The 18,255-nt window shown below is 38.4% G+C and overlaps 2 protein-coding genes across 2 annotated transcripts; one reads left to right on the top strand and one right to left on the bottom strand.

The window, feature by feature from the left end:
* The first annotated feature begins 856 nt into the window (after nucleotides 1-856).
* On the top strand, nucleotides 857-2,221 carry LOC116140359. Its single transcript, XM_031426001.1, has 2 exons — nucleotides 857-1,666; nucleotides 1,864-2,221. The coding sequence occupies exons 1-2, from the start codon at nucleotides 939-941 to the stop codon at nucleotides 1,952-1,954; spliced, it is 819 nt and encodes a 272-aa protein (XP_031281861.1). The 5' UTR covers nucleotides 857-938; the 3' UTR covers nucleotides 1,955-2,221.
* Nucleotides 2,222-2,947: 726 nt separating this feature from the next.
* Nucleotides 2,948-8,509, bottom strand: LOC116140340. Its single transcript, XM_031425983.1, has 7 exons — nucleotides 8,244-8,509; nucleotides 7,635-7,746; nucleotides 7,308-7,469; nucleotides 6,660-6,706; nucleotides 4,213-4,339; nucleotides 3,507-3,573; nucleotides 2,948-3,426 (listed from the first exon to the last, which is right to left on the bottom strand). Exons 1-7 carry the CDS (start codon nucleotides 8,433-8,435, stop codon nucleotides 3,372-3,374), a joined length of 762 nt encoding a protein of 253 aa, XP_031281843.1. The 5' UTR covers nucleotides 8,436-8,509; the 3' UTR covers nucleotides 2,948-3,371.
* Between the last annotated feature and the right edge of the window lie 9,746 nt (nucleotides 8,510-18,255).

The raw sequence follows: 18,255 nt of genomic DNA, 5'->3' as shown, positions 1-18,255 counted from the left end.
CCAAGTTCATAGAGAGTGACAAAATACCAACAATCAATACATATCATTGGTCCAAAATTATGACCCATTTGAAACTTCACTATTCCCCAAATGGACAAACAACTAATATTAGTCAAATTACCCTTTACCCAAGTTTACTCTCATAAGACAAATATATGTGTGCTTTGGTAACGATTGGGACCTTGAAATTTTGGCCCCTAGCATCTGGATATTGTGTAATGGTTAAGCAAATTCCCTCAGTCAAATTTAATCACCTCCTCTTTACATACGCCAAAGTCCAGTTAAGAGAATTTCACCAAAATTTCCAACTTTTCAACAACTGTAACTCATTTTCAACCTATTCTATTTATATATCTTTATTCAACGAGAAAAAAACTTACATATAACAGTTTCACTACATCGTTATATGTACGTGGTCGATGAATACTATTACATATATGCAATATATAGTTAATTTTCATTTGGGCAGTCTTATTACATCAGCATGACAATAAAAAATTTCAAATCTCATAAATTTTCTAAGTTAATATGTTTAAATACGAACACCCAATTTAAAAGATTTTTAAGAGGAAAAATTTTAAAGTAAAATGACGAAATGCATGGACAAAACAAAGTATTAGATTCAAAATCAAATGCAGGAATCGGTGGTTGCAATTTGTCTAAATGAAAACCTGTGATGGAGACAGGTGAAGAAAATTGGACTCAGCCCTTGTCCTCCTATCCAAGACGGCAATGACTTTTGAGTTCCAACCAATAAACAATGGCTAGACTTCACTCTTCCATGAAAATGCTGCCCTCTTAAACACATTTGTCACAACTTTGCTCTTGTTACTTCTCCCTTCATTCACTTCTTCTCTATTCATTCACTTCTTCTCTAAACCAAGCTTGACCGCCGGCGACGGCGAAACGAGTTTGTTCTTTCAATCTCAACCTGCAAGATGCATAGCAAGCGTCAAAGTAAAGGAAGTATTGATTTTGACTTCTGGGGTGCAGGTAAAAGTTCATGTTCTGAGCATAATAGAAATGAGTTTCACTTCGAAGAACAGGTTGGTGATGGAATTGGCGCTTACTCCCCGCCTTTGTGGAAGGCAAATGGTTCGAAAATCAGTGCATATGAATCTTCTCCTTTGCTTCCCTGCAACCATCAATACAGTAATCTGTCACCGCGGATACGGTCGCAGGCAATTGCGGAAGGCAGAAAGGAGCTGATGGAGATGATTCATAACATGCCCGAGTGGAGTTATGAACTCTCATTGAAAGATATTGTCGACGAGCAACAAACACAGCAAGAGGTCAAGCATGAGACAGTGATTGATGAGAGAAGTTGCTGTTTTGAGAATGAAGGCGAAACCAAGAAACTGCAGAAGAAGAACAAGAAAAGGAGCATCAAGTCGGCTGAGATTTTGAGGAGTGAAAGCATGGAGAAGGAAACATTCTTAATCAAGATGTTCTTTCCAATATCTTTTTGTTCGAAAAAGAAAGCAAACGTCAGAAATCGGGCCAAGGTTTCTCCAAGGTCATCACTTGACATATCTGAGAATCAACCTGATAAAGAGCAGTGGATCAGAAAGAGATTTGTGGCAGGAGAGAATAAACCGACTGTTGTCAAACATTTCAGCTGCAGCAACAGTAGCACAAGCAGTGAACACAACAGTAGCACAAACAGGTATCTGTTAAATTATTAGAAAGAAAATTTCCATTTATCAAATCTATGATTTGACTCAAATACAACTTTATTGGTTAGAACATTCACCTGAAATCTCCCTCGGAGTCTCGAAACATTCATAAACCTCTACTGCAGTTCAATGAAATGTACAAATTTTCATCTACTAATTCATTTCGTGTATCTACTACTTTATACAGGCAAGCTGAGAGCAAATTTTCATCTGGTTGCTGGCCCTTTTTTCACACCAAGACAAGCAAAACCCGGAGGCCGAGAGGATGCATCTTCTGAATGAGAATGCAACATTATTATCATCACAGTACACATCAACTAGAAATAATAGCCAAGTGTCTTTATTCCTTGCATTCTCCTTCACCAGTGCTCTCCAAAGATCAACGGTAAGTTCACTCGGCAAATGACAACTATTACAATACTTTTTAAGGACCTAAAATTGCTGTGTATAACATGCGAATACCATATTGTATTGGCTAGTCGATGGAATTTCAGTGTAAAATTTATTGCAGCACCACTCCAGTAACAATTTCGAAGATCGCATTTCATTAATTTTGACTACTACACCAGACATTCACAGATAATCTTGTACCAAATAACTTCATTTATCAGTAGAAAAATGAATTTCAGATCCTATAAACCGTATTACGCTCTATCATCATGCCATATGTAGTTGTTCTGGAGCAACCCATGAAGTCTATTCAGACAATCTCCAGCTCAATCTTCAGGCATTCCATGGTTTAACCGTTAATTCTCTATCTCAAACTCTAATATTACTGTAAGCACTTACATGAAACTGTATGATTAAGGGAGACCTCCTGATTAAGAAGAATCAGCTACAGCAACTTTGGTCATTCAATGGCATTGATTTCCTATCTGCAGCCAAAGAAAGTAATAAAGTTCGTTAATCTATCTCTAAATTTTTTTTTTTTTTTTTTTTACCAAGCAAGAAGGACATTAAAAAAGAATAGCCCCAACCCATACCGATAAACACAGTCAACTGACCATTTGATCGTCTTGTATCCTATACAAAGTTTCTATCGTCTGTTAGAAAAATGACAAGGATTTTTGTAAACTTTAAAATTAGTAAGGAAGGCTTTTGGAAAAAAAAAAAAAAAAAAAAAGCAAAATCATCATTCAGGGATCCATATTCCATACCCGATGCATGTCTAGATAGTTTCGACTTTCCAGCATGGTAGAATGGCCTAACAGTCAGACGTATTGATCTATGAGATCCAATGCATTATAATAATATCAATGAGCCTCATCACCTATACAAATAGTTGTATTATACACTTTACTATGCTTTGATGGCCAAGAAAATAAACCATCAGAAATTTTCAGACCCATCCCCCAAAAAAAAAAAAAAAAAAAATACACTCTATAACCATTCCAGCGGCTATAAGAGAAACAGATCAGAGACTTAAAAAGGTAGTATTTACAAGATTGTTAACAGTACAACAATAAAACTATCTAATCCAGAAATCAAACTTTTCTATAGGAAAATACCTAATACATCTTGGTAAATGGAATACAAGATATTGGAAGATAACCAGCATTTACATGAACTCTCTTCTAGTGTTAGTCTGATGTTTTATAACCGAATTCTTTAGTGTTGTTCTGATTGCTGAATTTCATGGTCATAAACTGAGACTTTGATGCAGCTCATAGTAATAAAACTGTCATTTCTCCAACTCTAGTTATCTTTATCATCTTCAGAATCTTGCAGTAAAGCACCCCGTACTTTTGCCCTGCCCAAACAATACGGCTGTTAGCTGATACTAATTAAATTACAACATATGGATGATATCATGTGTAAATGCTCAAGTACCTGCGGTATGCTGGTACTACTCGATTAGCAACTTTGGTTGAGATGGGACTTTGAGCTGCTTGTTTATCTGCAGTTCAGGGGTAGAAAATAAAAGAGCTGGCTGCTAATGATATACTCATTTCTGAAAAGTAATAATAATAAGATTGCTAGTACCAAATAGCTCAAAGTTCACACAGAGACAAATAAAATCTGGCAATATAGAGTGACGGGAAAATTTAAAGAGCTACATATGTTGGTTAATATATACAGGTTTTATGAAAGCAGGAAAATTATGAACATATAGAAATGATGACTTCAGACACAGGTCAAATTGACCCACAAAGGCCAAATCTTGAATTGCAGTCTTTTCTATCTCTCTAACTTTTAACAACCTTAAATGACTTGACTTTAGGCTTTAGCATGCTAGCTGATGCCGAAGCCTATATTGTTTCCATAAACAAATCCGTGCAGAGGGCTCTAGGCCTAGCTCCTTGGTCTCTCCTATAAACTATAAAAAACATCATGATGACTCCTATTATGAAATTAACCCGCCTGCTGACTGAATGAGAGTGGGAGCAAGATGTTCTCATTTTTCTTCTTCATTAAATAGGAAAAGGTATTTCAATCCATAGATATGAACAGCTTACTTCTAATCTAAAAATTCCAATGCAAATACTATTCAACCAAACTTGGATGCACTTCATGCTGAAATAAATACAATACACACCTGGAGAATCTTGCAAACCATTACTCATTAAAGGAGCTAAAAATTCGGCTTTTTCTGAGGAATTCATCTTTTGCAACTTCTGTCTTTTTGAATTCAAAAGTTGGTTCTGAATACTTTCATTCCTTTCCTGACAATAATAAAATACTTAACTCAAAAGAAATGAAATGATGGTCCTTGGAAAAGAGAAAGGCTAATACAGCAGTTCAAAAAACTGTTACAAACCAAGACTGCATAGATCTTTTCATTGTCTTAAGGGACAACTAAGGCATTTACAGACGGGAACCATAAAGTAGAATCAAGGATTTTGTTAGTTTCTGAAGCCAAAAATTGATGACCAACAAAGCTATCTAGGTTGTCTTTGTAGCTGTGAACATTTGGGTTGTGAAACGCAGGACAATTGAAGAGAAATGGAGTCTTAAGAGACGGATGATTTAGCATGAATTTGGAGGAATGGGTCTTTTTAGTACATGATTTTATGAATGAAATCAAAATTTGTTGTGTTTGTTTATGACAGTTGGAGAGGTTTTAGTTTTTTCAATTGGTGTTGTTCACTCTTGTATCGTATTTTGACTTGGGTTGTGAAACAGTTTTGGTTTGTGCTATCCATCACTATTGTATTTGGGTGATTATTTTGTTATTAGATGCATATTTGTTTAAAAGTTTTCATTTGGTTTATTATTTGACTGGGTAGAATTTAGTTTTTGTTATGGTTTCAATTGATATGTATTTTCTATAATGGTTTTGAATTGAGTTTGTATTGTATTTACAATTGGGTGTCTTCCCTGCACTGGCCAGGACAAAACAATGGGAATTGCATAATTTCATTTAGTTTAATGTTTGGTCCAATTTTCAGATGCATAGGACTATGAAGCAGCCTTACACGCACTAATAACTAAAACATAGATCCCACCCCCCAACCATGTGGTATGGCTTCTGATGAGACCCACTCCTAATACGCTGGTCTATTGTAAGAGACTTAAGGGTGTGAAGTTGGTGATTTTGGTGCAATAGCCAGGAAGGTTCTTGTGTGTGAGATGTTAAGGATGGTTTGGAGAAGGACAGATGGCATTAAGGGAGTGGATGATTGAAGAATTTTGTTATTAGGAATAGAATAAAAAGGGAGACAGTGGGATATGGAGGATTCAGAAAAGAGAAAAGTGGAAAGTGGGAGGTTGCTAGCCCTCGAAGTCCAACACTATGTGGGAGGAGTTGGCCCTCGAAGACCAACATTAATTTTGATTTCTTGTTTTAGTTTATGGTTTATTTGATTTCCTGTTTTGGCTAGTTTTGTTAAGTTTCTTGTTGCTGTGTATTTTGTGTTGCTGGAATATCAATATAAGTGCTAGTGTTTCTGGATTTTGGCTACTGATTCTTGTTACTTTCTGGGTTTAATTCGATTGTTTGCTTGCTATTTCTATTGTGGTTGGCTGGCTTGGGAGTGGTATCCATCAGCTTCAAGTAGCTCATATGGAAAATCAGATGGAGTCTATATTAAGGAAGTTATACCTTGTACACTATGTTGTCAACCTTCTTGGCTACTAAATGGGCCTTCGTATGATACGAATGGCTACAAATCGTATCTGCTTACTAGTCCCATTTGAAATGGGTGTGTTTGACTTATGTTGCTAATGTAGGATCTTAACGAACACCAAGTCTCCAAAATTACACTACAAAATGAAAGGTTTTGTGTTGAACGTTTTTTGCAACAAAGCATATTTAGGAGCCAAAAACCTATTTTTTGTGCTGGATGCTGCAAATATATTGTAGAAAATCATAAAAATAATCACCAACCATTAAAATTCAACTTTTTGCAACAATGTTTTTCATAACCTATTGATGACAAGATTAAGTTGGTCATGAAAAGAAGTTAAGAGACGTGTCGCAAAGAGTTTTTTTTACTGATTTTTATATTTTGGGATGATTTTGACAACAATCCACAAGCTACTTACAGTATCCAGCCAAAAAAAATAAAAGAATTCATCACAGAAACTACATTTTATAGTATTGATATTATACTCGACGTATTTTTACTAGTTAACTACCCACCTTTTCTTCTTGGAGGCCTTTCTTAGATAAGATTGCTATGTTGTCAACCTTCTTGGCTATTAAAAGACCTTTCATATGTCCTTCCTGGTCCCTTTTGAAATGGGTGTGTTTGACTTTTGTTGCTATTGTGGGATCTTTCGTTTTGATTTTAGTGAACCAAACGTTAATTACCCTAAACCTTAAGGACCTAAATGTTATTGTAGCTTACAAGTGAGAGTGCCATATGCACCACAAACAGAAAGATATGAAAAATGCGCAAGCTAATGTGATTATCTGTAAAAGAAATGGAGAATCAAATAAAGAAAAATAATAAAGACATGCCTTGACAAACATGCAAGTAATTAGAAACCATAACAATTGAATTGCAAGCTTAAATGTATAAAAGTGACACAAAGGCATACCTTCTCAACCGATATCACTTTTGTTAGCTGAAGAGAGCGTTCTTGCTCTGAAGTATAAATAAAATAAGCAATAATTAATTTTCTCACAAGATGGTTTCATCACAAGATAAGAACTATACAAATTATACGCCACCAAAAATATAATGCATAAAAGAAGGTAAGTTAAAAGTGGTGCAACTGGAAGAATGCATCAGAAAAACACATAGAATCACTGGCATAGATGCTATATACAAAAAATTGATGACAATACAAGATTGTAATAAGTTCTCTCTTAAGGAGACCAATTCATCACCTAATGAGATCCAGTAGATTCATGATAGAGTAATATCTATTACGTTTTTATTATCAGCCCACCGTCATCCAAGTAAATAATACATGTCAATCCAAGACCCGTTTTAGTGGCTATCTCCTTGTGCAAGTGTAAAAGTCTTAAGCTAACAATCCAAGATACATTTCAGTGACCCCTTTTTACAAGTTGCTAATAGTTGTGGAGACATTAGAACAACAACCACAGTTCTAAAAACTTATAAGATTTATAAAATAAACCATGTGAAGTTTAAAACAGTAAAAGTTTTCAAGTATATATACAACATCCCCTTACCAAGAAAAAAATAAGAAGAAGAATAATTAAAATATAATATATATTACCATTTGTAAGTAAATGTTGCGTGCTTTTGAAAGCTTTGAACAGCTGTAAAGACAGATTTTCCATAGCCTTAGAAGCAACAGATCCCTCAAGTCTTGTGAGAGAAATGGATACTAATGGCATTCCTTTCGATTTTTGAGCTACTAATTTTGCATATGCAACACCTGGAACACATTGAACGGTAAGTGTAGCATTAGAAAGTTTTCTCTGCTAGATTTTTAAGATTTCTTTTGTGCGGAATGAGCTAGTAATTACCTCAAATAAAACACGCTAACATAACATTATAGTTAATAGCCTAAAAATAATGACAACTTTGGAATTTTGGTTACCATCTGAGTCTGAAGATCCCCCTAGAACAAGCTTTACATCTTCCGATTTAATGGAAGAGACAACATAGTCAATGAACTCTGACCACGAGCCCCCTACTCCAATTTCGTCCCTCTACACATATGATCGGAAAAGTAAAATAAAGCATCAATTCATGATCTAAACCCAAAATACTAAAAACCCAACACTTGAAAATGCTTCAATGATCTACTAGCTCTTCACTTAAACCAAATTAAACCTGCCATATACCCACCAACAACACAAAATGCCAACCCCTAAAATAAATTCGATGCTAAGGAATGTAGTAATTTAAAGTACCGTCTTACTTAAAAACTGCTCTTATAGAAAGCATTTAAAAAAAAAAAAAGAAACAAGGGACACTTGTTCCAAAAGCACTTCAACTATCTATTTTCGCGCTAAATTCATTTTTTTTTTAATTAATCATTTATTTCCTTAGTTTCCTTATTCACGATCTTTATTCTTCATTTTTTTTTTTTTTCTTTCTTACATATTTTTTGACATTTTCTCAGCAACCAACAAAATGCAAGACCAGTAAAATCAAATATAGTGATTCTTGGTTCTTAACAAACAAAGAGAGGAAGATTACATACCATGTCCTCAAGCTGCAAAACGGAGCGTTTAGCCTCCCAAGTATTGGAGTGAAAATCGGTGGCATGGATAATTAGGTTAGAGGAATTAGGCGCGAAGACATAGAGTAAGAACCGAATCACGGAACCCGAAGCCGAGCCGGTCCACTCGACTTTCGGTTCTCCAAATATCGGTTCGAAATTCTCCAACTCCATCGGTCTTCCCCTGTTTGGTTGCCGAGAAAATAGAATGAACCTTGCAGAAGAAGGAAAATAAAGGAGAGGGGTTTAAAGCTTCCCTGAGGTTTAGAAAAATTACAAAATACCCCTAAATGTTAAAATATAACAAAAATTCCCCTGACATTGGATAGCCGTTATGACTTTTTGACCGTGGCGAAGTAATGAAGTTCCTGAAGTACCCCTTAAGTTAAATTTGTCTTGATTTATCGATGGCAAAAGGATAGGAAAAGAACAATATATCCTCAACTATTATTCACAAAGATGAAAAACAATAGCACATTTGTAGATGCAAAAATTCTACGGTTACGAAAATAGGGTCTGATCTCGTAAGGTTGAGACCACTAACAATCCGTTATACCTGCACACAAATAAAACAAGCGTGAAGTTACGTAAACACTGGTGTGGTGTCTATCTTAGGCACTCTGACGCTCAAGTCAGTAAGGCTGAATAAGGCAATTTAGTGAGGGCTAAGAGAAGGAAGGGTTACCATAAGTTTAGTCGAAGACTAGAACCACGACATGGGTGGATAACTCTTAGGAGCAAGAGTTTGGATGCAAGGAGGTGGTATTGAGATTGAATCCCTAAACAAAGGAGTAACCCATGTTTATATAGTAGTTATAAGATCTTCGTATCCTAATAGGACTTCGAATCCATAAGGGAAAAGGTTTAGTGAATAGGAAAGATCCTGGTTTAGTTGCCTCATTTGTAGCAAGAGTCCTAATTCACCTAAGATACGAAATCTTGGGCGAATTAGGATAGAACCAAATAGGAAGAATCCTACTTACCTTGATCTGAAAGGCCTGGCCTTAGGTGGGCTATCGGTGACGCCCATTCTGAAGAAAGGTTGGATTTGGGCCGCACGTTTTGGTCCATGCCATGAATTCTAATACTGGCCCAACCAGAATTGAACCGCGGCCTTTGGCCTATGTAATAGCAAATACATGTTTGGGCCTGATATAGGTGATTTTTGGCTCATACAGTTAGCCCCCCGCTCTCTATGCTAAGAAGTATTTAGCTTGCAGAGTAACTGGTCTGAAGGGAGGTTAACCAGGCCAAGTGATGGCTCACCAAGATGAGCGAGTGTTCCCTCAACTGAATGAAGATATCTCATCTTGATGAAAGATTCAAGGTGCCTCTGTAGACGTGCTTACTCGGCCAAACGATCTGAGTGATGGAATGCGAAGCGCACCCTTGTGTAGTTGAGCACATTCGGCTGAATAAGCTGAGTGAAAGAAGGCGTGGTATAATTTTTGTAGCAGTGCCCACTCGGCAGACTGAGCCGAGTGATCGGATGTGAGGCGCAATCCTTTTATAGCTGCGTACACTCGGCTGATTAAGCCGAATGATAGGATACGAGGCGCAATCCTTTGTAGTACTCACTCAGCTGGCCAAACCGAGTGCTTATGTGGTTTGCTTAAGAACTTTGAAAGGAAGATAGATACTCGCCCTTTCAAAGTTTGCTTCCTTTCAAAGTTTGGAGATCGAGTCGGCTTGCTCGGGTGAGGTGAGCTTTGTCCGAGTGCAATTTGGTGGCATCGGGAGAACGGGACACATGTACTGTAGGGTTTCATATACTTTGAGTGGGGAACGAGAGGCTGCAGTTCTAGAGGCAGGCCTATCGTATGACATGTGTACGATTGAGATCTCATATTCCTTTTAAATAGGAATTCAGAAAGTCACAGCCAATCGATTATTGTCACATGTGATCTCTGTTAGGCAAGGCATTTTAAAAGGAAGGAGAAGCGTGTTTGGGGTAACTATTCACCTTTACTCTTTGTTGAAGCCTGCTTTTTCTCTCTCTTAAAATACTTTTCTGTTGCAGTGGTGTGCTACTTTCGCCGGATTTCTCAGTCAATCACGATAAAAACTTTGTTTCCTTGCGAGCTTTTCTTCTTTTTCGTTTCTCTTTGCATTTCTAGACAAATTGTGAGCAGTTTTTAGGCCTGTTTGAGTAGGAACTAGTGTAAGGTTTTGCGGGGTTTCCTTGGGGAGAGTTTACACAAATTTAAACAAGTTTCTAGTTTGGTTTTGCTAAAGCCAAGAGTTTGATATTTTTGAGTTTGGCATCTTTGTTGAGGAAGTCGAGTTCCTAGGTTTTCATTCTTTTTTTCTTTTTTTTATTTTTTTTTTTTATTTGTGGAGTTTTGGTGAGGTTTTAGTCAGTTTTTTTTTTTGGAGATTTTGGGTGATTTTATTGGATTTCTGGGTTTTTTAGGTTTGCTGGAGAGAAGAAGAAGCCAAGTTACCCAATATCTCCATTCAGCTCGTCTCAGTATCCTTGTCCTAGTCGAGTGTAGTCTTAGGTTGTGCGTAATAGGGCCAGTAAGGGGTCTGGTTTATTCGGTCATCTGGTCGGTCTACTAGACAAATTGAGTGCAACGAGTAGTGTTGCAGAGGATCATTCTATGTCTCACTTTTAATGGAGTGAGGAGAGTCATATGGAGATAGACGCAAGGGGCGAGTACGAGCGTGCTCCCACCATGGTAGTACTGCCAATGGGAATTCCTAAGGGGCTGAATGTGGTTGTCTCTGAGCTGAGTGATACTATTGAATTGAGTAGCGACAGCTCCGAGAGGCAAGGGACGAGTGGGGAAGAAACCAAGGATGAGTTTGATAGTTCTAAGGGCGATGCTTCAACCAGTAGTGGGTCGGTATAGGAGCCAAGTTGATCGAGTAGTGAAATTTTAGGCACTGACTACCTGCCTTTGCTCAAGGAGAAATACCAGTGGAGAATTTGGATGCAATACCACATTCCTAGCTCTGTGGAGATCAGAATACCGAAGAGCTACGAAAGGGTAGACTGGGAGGCAAAAGGATGGGTAAGTATGTACGAGCTATGGTTCCACGATAGCTTATGTCTTCCCATGCCTTGACTTGTTTGGGAGTTGTTAAACCATTTTATGATCGCACCAACACAAATAATGCCAAACAGATGGAGACTGCTGCTGTGCGCTCAAAACTGAGTGATGTTTGGTCTACATGAGCTATTACATTTTTACTACCTGAAAGAGCATGACCGAGAGAAGGGCAGATATGTCGTCACCCTAAGGCACGACCGCATCCACTTGGTGGCCACCTTGAGGTTAAGTGACAAGAACTGAAAGAAGCGATTCTTCTTTATGAAGGACGAGGTCATATTCAGTGAGAGAGGTCGGGGCAAGATACCATACACATGGAGAGCCACGGGTAAGAGACCAATTATCGTCTATACTTGTGATCACTAAGTCTTCCCTTTCTTTTACAAATCCTGACTTCAACTAAGTCGGACAGAGCAAAGACGGTTTGGACGTGACAACGAGGGAAGTTTTCTCCATTCTGAAAAAGCAGAGAGATAAGAGAGTGATCTTGAAATAGTCTAACCTGAGAGCAAGTCATCTGTGGGCGAGAGTCGAGGCTGTCTAGAGAGGAATTCCATTCCCCCTATCGAAGCAAGTGTGGCACGTGCTATTGATTCGCTACAACAACCATATACTATTCAGGCATTTGTTTCTTCATCCACTAACACTTAAGGAGTTTGCTATTACAGAAAGGCTGATGAGGAATCTTAAAGTAAACATATCGAGTGCGAGTGGGTATGGCTGCATAGTGTAGAGCCAAGAGGAAAAGGGAGTCAGCTCCGAAGAGAATTCAAGTCCAGCAAACTGAGTCAACTCCTCCAATTAGATAGTCGTCGATCGAAGCCGGCTCATCAAAGGAGGTATAGTTTGATGAGGACGAGAAGGTGATGATCACTCTTCCCAACACGGCCTCAATCTATTCCGACGTAGCTCGGATGGGTCACCTGGCCGAGTCATTTTTGCTGCCCGCTAATGGAACCCAACTAAATCAGATGGGGATGACTGCCACGGTCGAATGGACAGTGACTCAACAACTTCAGTTAATTCTTAACTTCTAACTCTTTTTTTTTGTTAAGTTATGGAGCTAATTTGCATGCTTTCATGTAGGCTTTGAGTGGGAGCCTGTATTTGAAGAAGTCGTTGATACGACTAAATCAACTTTAGCAAGTGCACTAGTTGTGTTCAAGCAATAAAGTGATGAGTTTGAGTATCGTCCCACAAAGATCAAAGCAAATATTCGTAATTACCTAAAACTACCTACACGTTATTTGAGAAAACGAAATTTTAGAGTGTAAAGCTAATGGATTAAAAATAACTAAATTAAACAAATAAACAATGTGAATAACTTTTTAGTATTAATTTAGTTAGGGTACATATTTTCCCCTAATTATGCTTGTCAACTACTCTTAATACCCGTTTGTGCTATGAATTGGTAGGATTCTTCTAAGGCTAATTATCCTTATTCAGGCATAATATTCAACTTAATACAGATGCTTATTCAGTTACTCTGAAATTAAGAAGCAAAAATTCATCAATCCCTCACGACTAATTCGCCCTATTCAGTTGTGAATTAGATGGACCACAAATTAATCCTAGAATCTCTATTCGATTACTTCTAGTTTTAATACGTTGTGCAATGTTATTCCAATAAAACAATTATGAATATGAATTAAGCAACAAACCCTAACTTCTCTATTCGAAACATCATCAAGGTAATTAAATCAATCCAACATTCATAAAGCATTAAACCTAAACTCTTGCACAAATTCATAAATATGAATCTAGTATTAAGAATAAAAATTGTTCAAAACATAATTAGGGTTTTATCCTCCCCTAACAAAAGATATTTACTCCATCCTAAGAACAAAGAAATAAATAGAGAAGAAGGAAAACATATTCAGACTTGAAAAGAAACAAAAATCAAACTCTTAAATCTGATCTTCAGTCTTCAAGCCCCAAGAGTGCGTCCTCTCCTCTCAAAAATATGTAAAATGCGTCCCCTGACAACTAATCTCAATTATACTTAAATACCCAAAAGAGTCCTAAGTGAAAAAGGAAAGAAAAACTAATAAAATAGTTTCCACCACAACCCTGGTCGTGGCCAAATTTAAGTCACCACAGCCTAAGTCGTGGTGCTTCTTGGTCTCTTTGTTTTCTCTTTGTTCCACCACCATGGCCATGGTGAACTACCAAGGCATGGCTGTGGCCTTCAAAGAATGTTAGGTAATCTCAACTTCTTTAAGCTTTAAGTTCCAGTTTCATTCCAATACTCCAATCTACTCAATCAAAGCCTTAAAAACACAAAAGTTATCCAAATCAATAGGTAACCATTCATATCTCAAACTTAACAAAAACAAACATCAAAACAAAGGAAACAAATGAGAAGTTAACTAAACTAAGAATCAAAACAACCCTAAAAACACTCAAATTATGCAACTTATCAGTCGCAGTCGCAGTCGCCGTCGCCTAGGATGCACGAATCTAGGAGTTGACTAAATCCAACACCGATATGAAAAACTGAGAGGCCCAGACATTGAAGAATGTGAAGGAGAGCTTTGCTAAGCAGCAGCAAGTTGAGTTGGAGTCTGCCAAATTGAAGAAAGCATTGGCTGATGTAGAGAGGGCGCTCTCTGAGGTAAAGAGAGAACTAACTAAGAATGAGGGAAAATCGGTAGCGCTTAGGGAGCGATGCAAATCTATTACTGAGGATGTCATGATCAAGGCACATGTTAAGTTGATAAAGGAATATAAGGCCGAGAATACCGCACAATTAGACTCCGATGGCGAAATTGAGCTTTGGGAGAAGATAGAGGCAGAGGTAGTTGGTGAAGATGACCGAGTAGAGGAGGAGCGAGCTGAGTCTGACCCCAAAAATCAAATGGAGAATTCGCTGAGGACCAAGAGGAAGCTTTGGTGAGGTCGACCGAGTCTGCTAAGGATGCGGCAGCTACTGGAAAGTCTACCAGTCAAGAAAAGGAAGTCGGGCCAACAAAAGTTCAGTCAGCTCAGGATGATTGGTCGAGTCATGTGGACCCTTAGTTTCTTATGTTTTTGATTTTGTAAACTTTAAGGCACGTAGTGCCCTTTTGCTTAGTATTTTCAACTCTGCGCCGCTTGAGGCCTTTAATATAATGTTTTCGATTTGGCTCATTATCGAGTGCTACATTTCTTTATGTTGATGTATGTATTGTGTATACTTAGAACATTTAGTTTTTTGGAAGATGACGCGCTGAGGTAGAGTTGGCGTGATCGACTGAGTGTGTAGACTAATCAAAACTAAGTATGTTGATGTTCAGTCGGTGTGGCCGATTGGTTCTAGATCGTAAGAAGTGTTTATATTGATGTCATGAGGCACGTCGGTATGACAGACTGAGTTTGAGTTGTTAATCCAAACAACATCTAGTATCAAAAGTAATGGAGTAAGTTTTGAGTAGGCTAATTTGATATGACCGACAAAATATGTAGATAAAGGCACTTGGCCTTTGGGCCGAGTCGGTATGATCGATCTGTAGTTGAATTTTTAAGGCCTTGGGGACGAGTCGGCGTGATCGACTCTGTAGCTGGATTTTTAAGGCGTTATGCCAGAGTCGGCGTGACTGACTTCATAGTTGAATTTTTAAAGCGTTATGCCCGAGTCAGTGTGACCAACTTCATAGTTAAATTTTCCAAGGCATTGTGGCCGAATCAGAGTGACCGATTGCAGTTAAAGATTTAAGCCCTAGGCATTGTGGAGCCAATCGATGTGACCGACTTTGTAGAATGACAATTTTTCGCCTTTAAGTGTTGAGTCAATGTGCATTGATTGAAGTTGAACATTTTAACATAGTTTTTCACTGTATAATACTTTTATTGATGCAAGGCCTTGAGGCCGACTAGCATTGAAAGAGGTGGACAGGCCCACTCATCCTTTTTGAAAAAACATAAAGAAGCTGGGACACGGTCTATTAGAAGTGATAGCGCTTGAGATGGATGACATTCCAGCTATGACTGATGTCTTTGCCTTTGGGAGATTGGAGTTTGTGGGCGCCCTTGTCGACTGACTTGGTGATCTTGTATGGTACCTCTCAGGTAGGACCAAGTTTGCCAGCGTTGATCTCGTTGGTGTTTTGGAATACTTTTCGGAGGACTTAGTTGCTTGCCTTGAATGTTCTCACTCAAATGTTACAATTGTAGTGCCGAGTGCCTCGTTGTTGGTAGATTGCATTTCTTATCTGGCATTGTTCCCAAAGTTCATCGACGATGTCTAAGTTGTGGCATAGGTTCTGACTATTTAATTCTTCACTTATCCATTGAAGTCTGGATGTGAGATTGACACAACGGTTGGGATGATAGCCTTTGAGCCATATGCAAGGGAGAAAGGTGTCTCACCTGTGGATAAGCGGGCGATTGTTTTGTATGACCATAAGACTCTTGGTAGTTCGTCCACCCATGCCCCTTTTGCTTTCTGAAGGCACTTCTTCATTGTTTGAATGACAGTCTTATTAGATGATTTGGTCTAGCCGTTTGATTAGGGGTTTCAGGGTGTCGAGAAGTTGGCCTTGATCCCCCACATTTGACGGAAATCCCTGAAGCCCGAGCTGATGAATTGGGATCTGTTGTCGATGACTATCTTTTTTGACAGATTACGTTCTTCTAGAGAAGCCTTTTACCTCCCGATCTCATACTTAGGAAAATGTCTCTGCCTCAATCCATTTCAAGAAGTAGTATGTGACAGCCATGATGTACACTTGCTGCCCCGGTGTTGTTGGGAGCTTGCCAACAATGTCCATCCCTCACTTCATGAATGACTAGGGGGTGAAAATGGAGTTGAGTCATTCGGGGGGTAGGTGGGAGGTATAAGCAAATTGTTGACAACTGTCGCATTTCTTGACGTACGAGGCTAAGTTTGAGTGCACAATAGGCCAATAGAATCCAAAGGTTATCACTTGGTATGCCAAGTTGCGTCCCCCTGCATGGTTTCTGCTCTCGCCTTTACAGAGTTATGCTAACACATATTGGGCTTCTTTTGGAGTGATGCACTTGAGGTAGGGACCGTTGAATGATTTCTTAAAGAGTTGTCCTTCATAGATGGTAACTCTGGCTGCCTCAACCGTTAGCCGGCGTGCTTCATTCTTGTCGGCTGGGAGCTTATTCTTCTCTAAGTATTTGAGGATGGGAGTCATCCATGAGTCAGCCGACTCAATGTCTATGACCTTAAAGAGTTCTTTGGGGATCAACACTGTCTCAAACTAGGGTTCTTTTCAATCGGTCAGCCATTGAAGAAAAAGAAGTGGGATGGAAGAGTCAGAAGTATCTTAAAGGGCTGAGCCGAGGTTGGCGAGTGCATCAGCATGTGTATTTTCAATTCTTGGGAGTTGACTGATATTGAATTCTTTGAATGCCAACTAGAGCTCTTTGACCAGATTCAGGTATGTTGTCATCTTCAAATTTCTAGGCTGGTAGGTGTCTTGAAGTTGATTGACTACAAGTTAGGAATCAGAGTTAACTTCCAACCTTGTTACTCGTATCTCCTTTGTGAGTGAAATATCGGTTATTAAAGCCTCATATTCAGCCTTGTTGTTTGTACACTTGAAGTTGCATCAGATGACCTGTTGGATGACTTCTCCATTTAGATAACTAACACCATTCCCAAACTGCTATCATTTACATTGCTCAACCCATCGACCGAGAGAATCCACTTCAAATGAGTTTCACTTGTTAGGCATAGTAACTCTCTCTCCACCTAAGTGGAAGTGTTAGGAGTGAAATCTGCAATAAAATCTATTAACACTTGAGACTTGATGGTTGTGCGCTGCTGGAATGATACGTCGAATTCACTTAGCTCGACTATCCACTAGGTGAGTCATCCCGAGAGCTCAAGCTTATGCAACATCTTCGTGAACGGGGTAGGTGGTGAGGACAACTATGGAGTGACATTGGAGATAAGGCCGAAGCTTCTTGGATGCGTGGATGAGTACGAGTGCTAGCTTTTCTAACTGACTGTATCGGGTCTCAACGTTGAGGAGGGACTTGCTTACATAGTAGACCGACAGCTGTTTCCTATTATCCTTTCTAATTAGGACGGCCGAAATAACTGACTTCGAGACTGCCAAATATGTGTACAATTTTCCCTAGTTAGTGGTTTAGAAAATAGAGGGGGAGAAGTCAAATACCTTTTAAGGTGTTGTACAGTTTCTTCACAGGTTGGGGTCCATTCAAACTGTTTTGACTTTTGAAGGGTACGAAGAAGTGGTGGCATTTGTCTGTCGACCGAGAGATGAATCGGCTTAGGGCAGCCACTCTTCTAGAGAGACGCTGGATGTCTTTGATGTGCGTTGGTGAGGGAATGTTCAGGACAGCTCGGATTCGATCATGGTTAGCCTCTATCTCGCATCGAGTCACAATGTACCCCAGAAACTTACTGGAAGAGACCTCGAATGAGTATTTGACTGGGTTGAGCTTCATATGGGTGTTCCAAAGCGGTTAACCAAATCGGTTAACCACTTTTTTGAACTAAAACTGCACCGGTTTTCCAGTTAACCAAAAAACCGGTTAACCACTTTTTTTTTAAAGTGGTTAACTGGTTTTGAACCGATTTTCCCTCTTTTTTTTTTATAAAACTTTTTTTTTTTAACTTTTTCCTAAATTAAATTGTAAATATAAACAATACATATTCAAATAAAAATTAAACATTCATACATATCCATTAACCACTACTAACAATACATTAAAAATTGATACAAATAAAAGTCCGAAATGAAATAAAAATAAAAGTCTATAATAAAACAACTAAATAACTAAATAAGTCTCAATGGAAAACAACAAAAGAAATTGGGCAAATACAACTCCACAAGCGGAAAGCGGAAACCAACATTAAGTCCATACGAGTAGATCTCCCAATTTTTGCCTAAATAAAAATTAAATGTTAGAAGTTTATAAAAATTAAATCATATTTTTTTTCATTGTCACAATAACAAAAC

Source organism: Pistacia vera, unplaced genomic scaffold (assembly GCF_008641045.1).
Source record: "Pistacia vera cultivar Batoury unplaced genomic scaffold, PisVer_v2 Contig370, whole genome shotgun sequence".
NCBI lineage: Eukaryota > Viridiplantae > Streptophyta > Magnoliopsida > Sapindales > Anacardiaceae > Pistacia > Pistacia vera.
The sequence above is the reverse complement of the archived record's forward strand: the minus strand, read 5'-3'. Positions and strand labels throughout refer to the sequence as shown.

What these genes read in the sequence shown, in the direction of transcription:
- LOC116140359 (XM_031426001.1), top strand. Translation starts at nt 939, where the DNA reads ATGCATAGCAAGCGTCAAAGTAAAGGAAGTATTGATTTTGACTTCTGG. An exon ending in CACAACAGTAGCACAAACAG is followed by an intron (nt 1,667 to 1,863) that starts GTATCTGTTAAA and finishes TACTTTATACAG; the next exon opens with GCAAGCTGAGAGCAAATTTT.
- LOC116140340 (XM_031425983.1), bottom strand. Translation starts at nt 8,435, where the DNA reads ATGGAGTTGGAGAATTTCGAACCGATATTTGGAGAACCGAAAGTCGAG. An exon ending in TTTTGCAGCTTGAGGACATG is followed by an intron (nt 7,747 to 8,243) that starts GTATGTAATCTT and finishes TCATATGTGTAG; the next exon opens with AGGGACGAAATTGGAGTAGG. An exon ending in TGGTTTGCAAGATTCTCCAG is followed by an intron (nt 3,574 to 4,212) that starts GTGTGTATTGTA and finishes CCTGAACTGCAG; the next exon opens with ATAAACAAGCAGCTCAAAGT.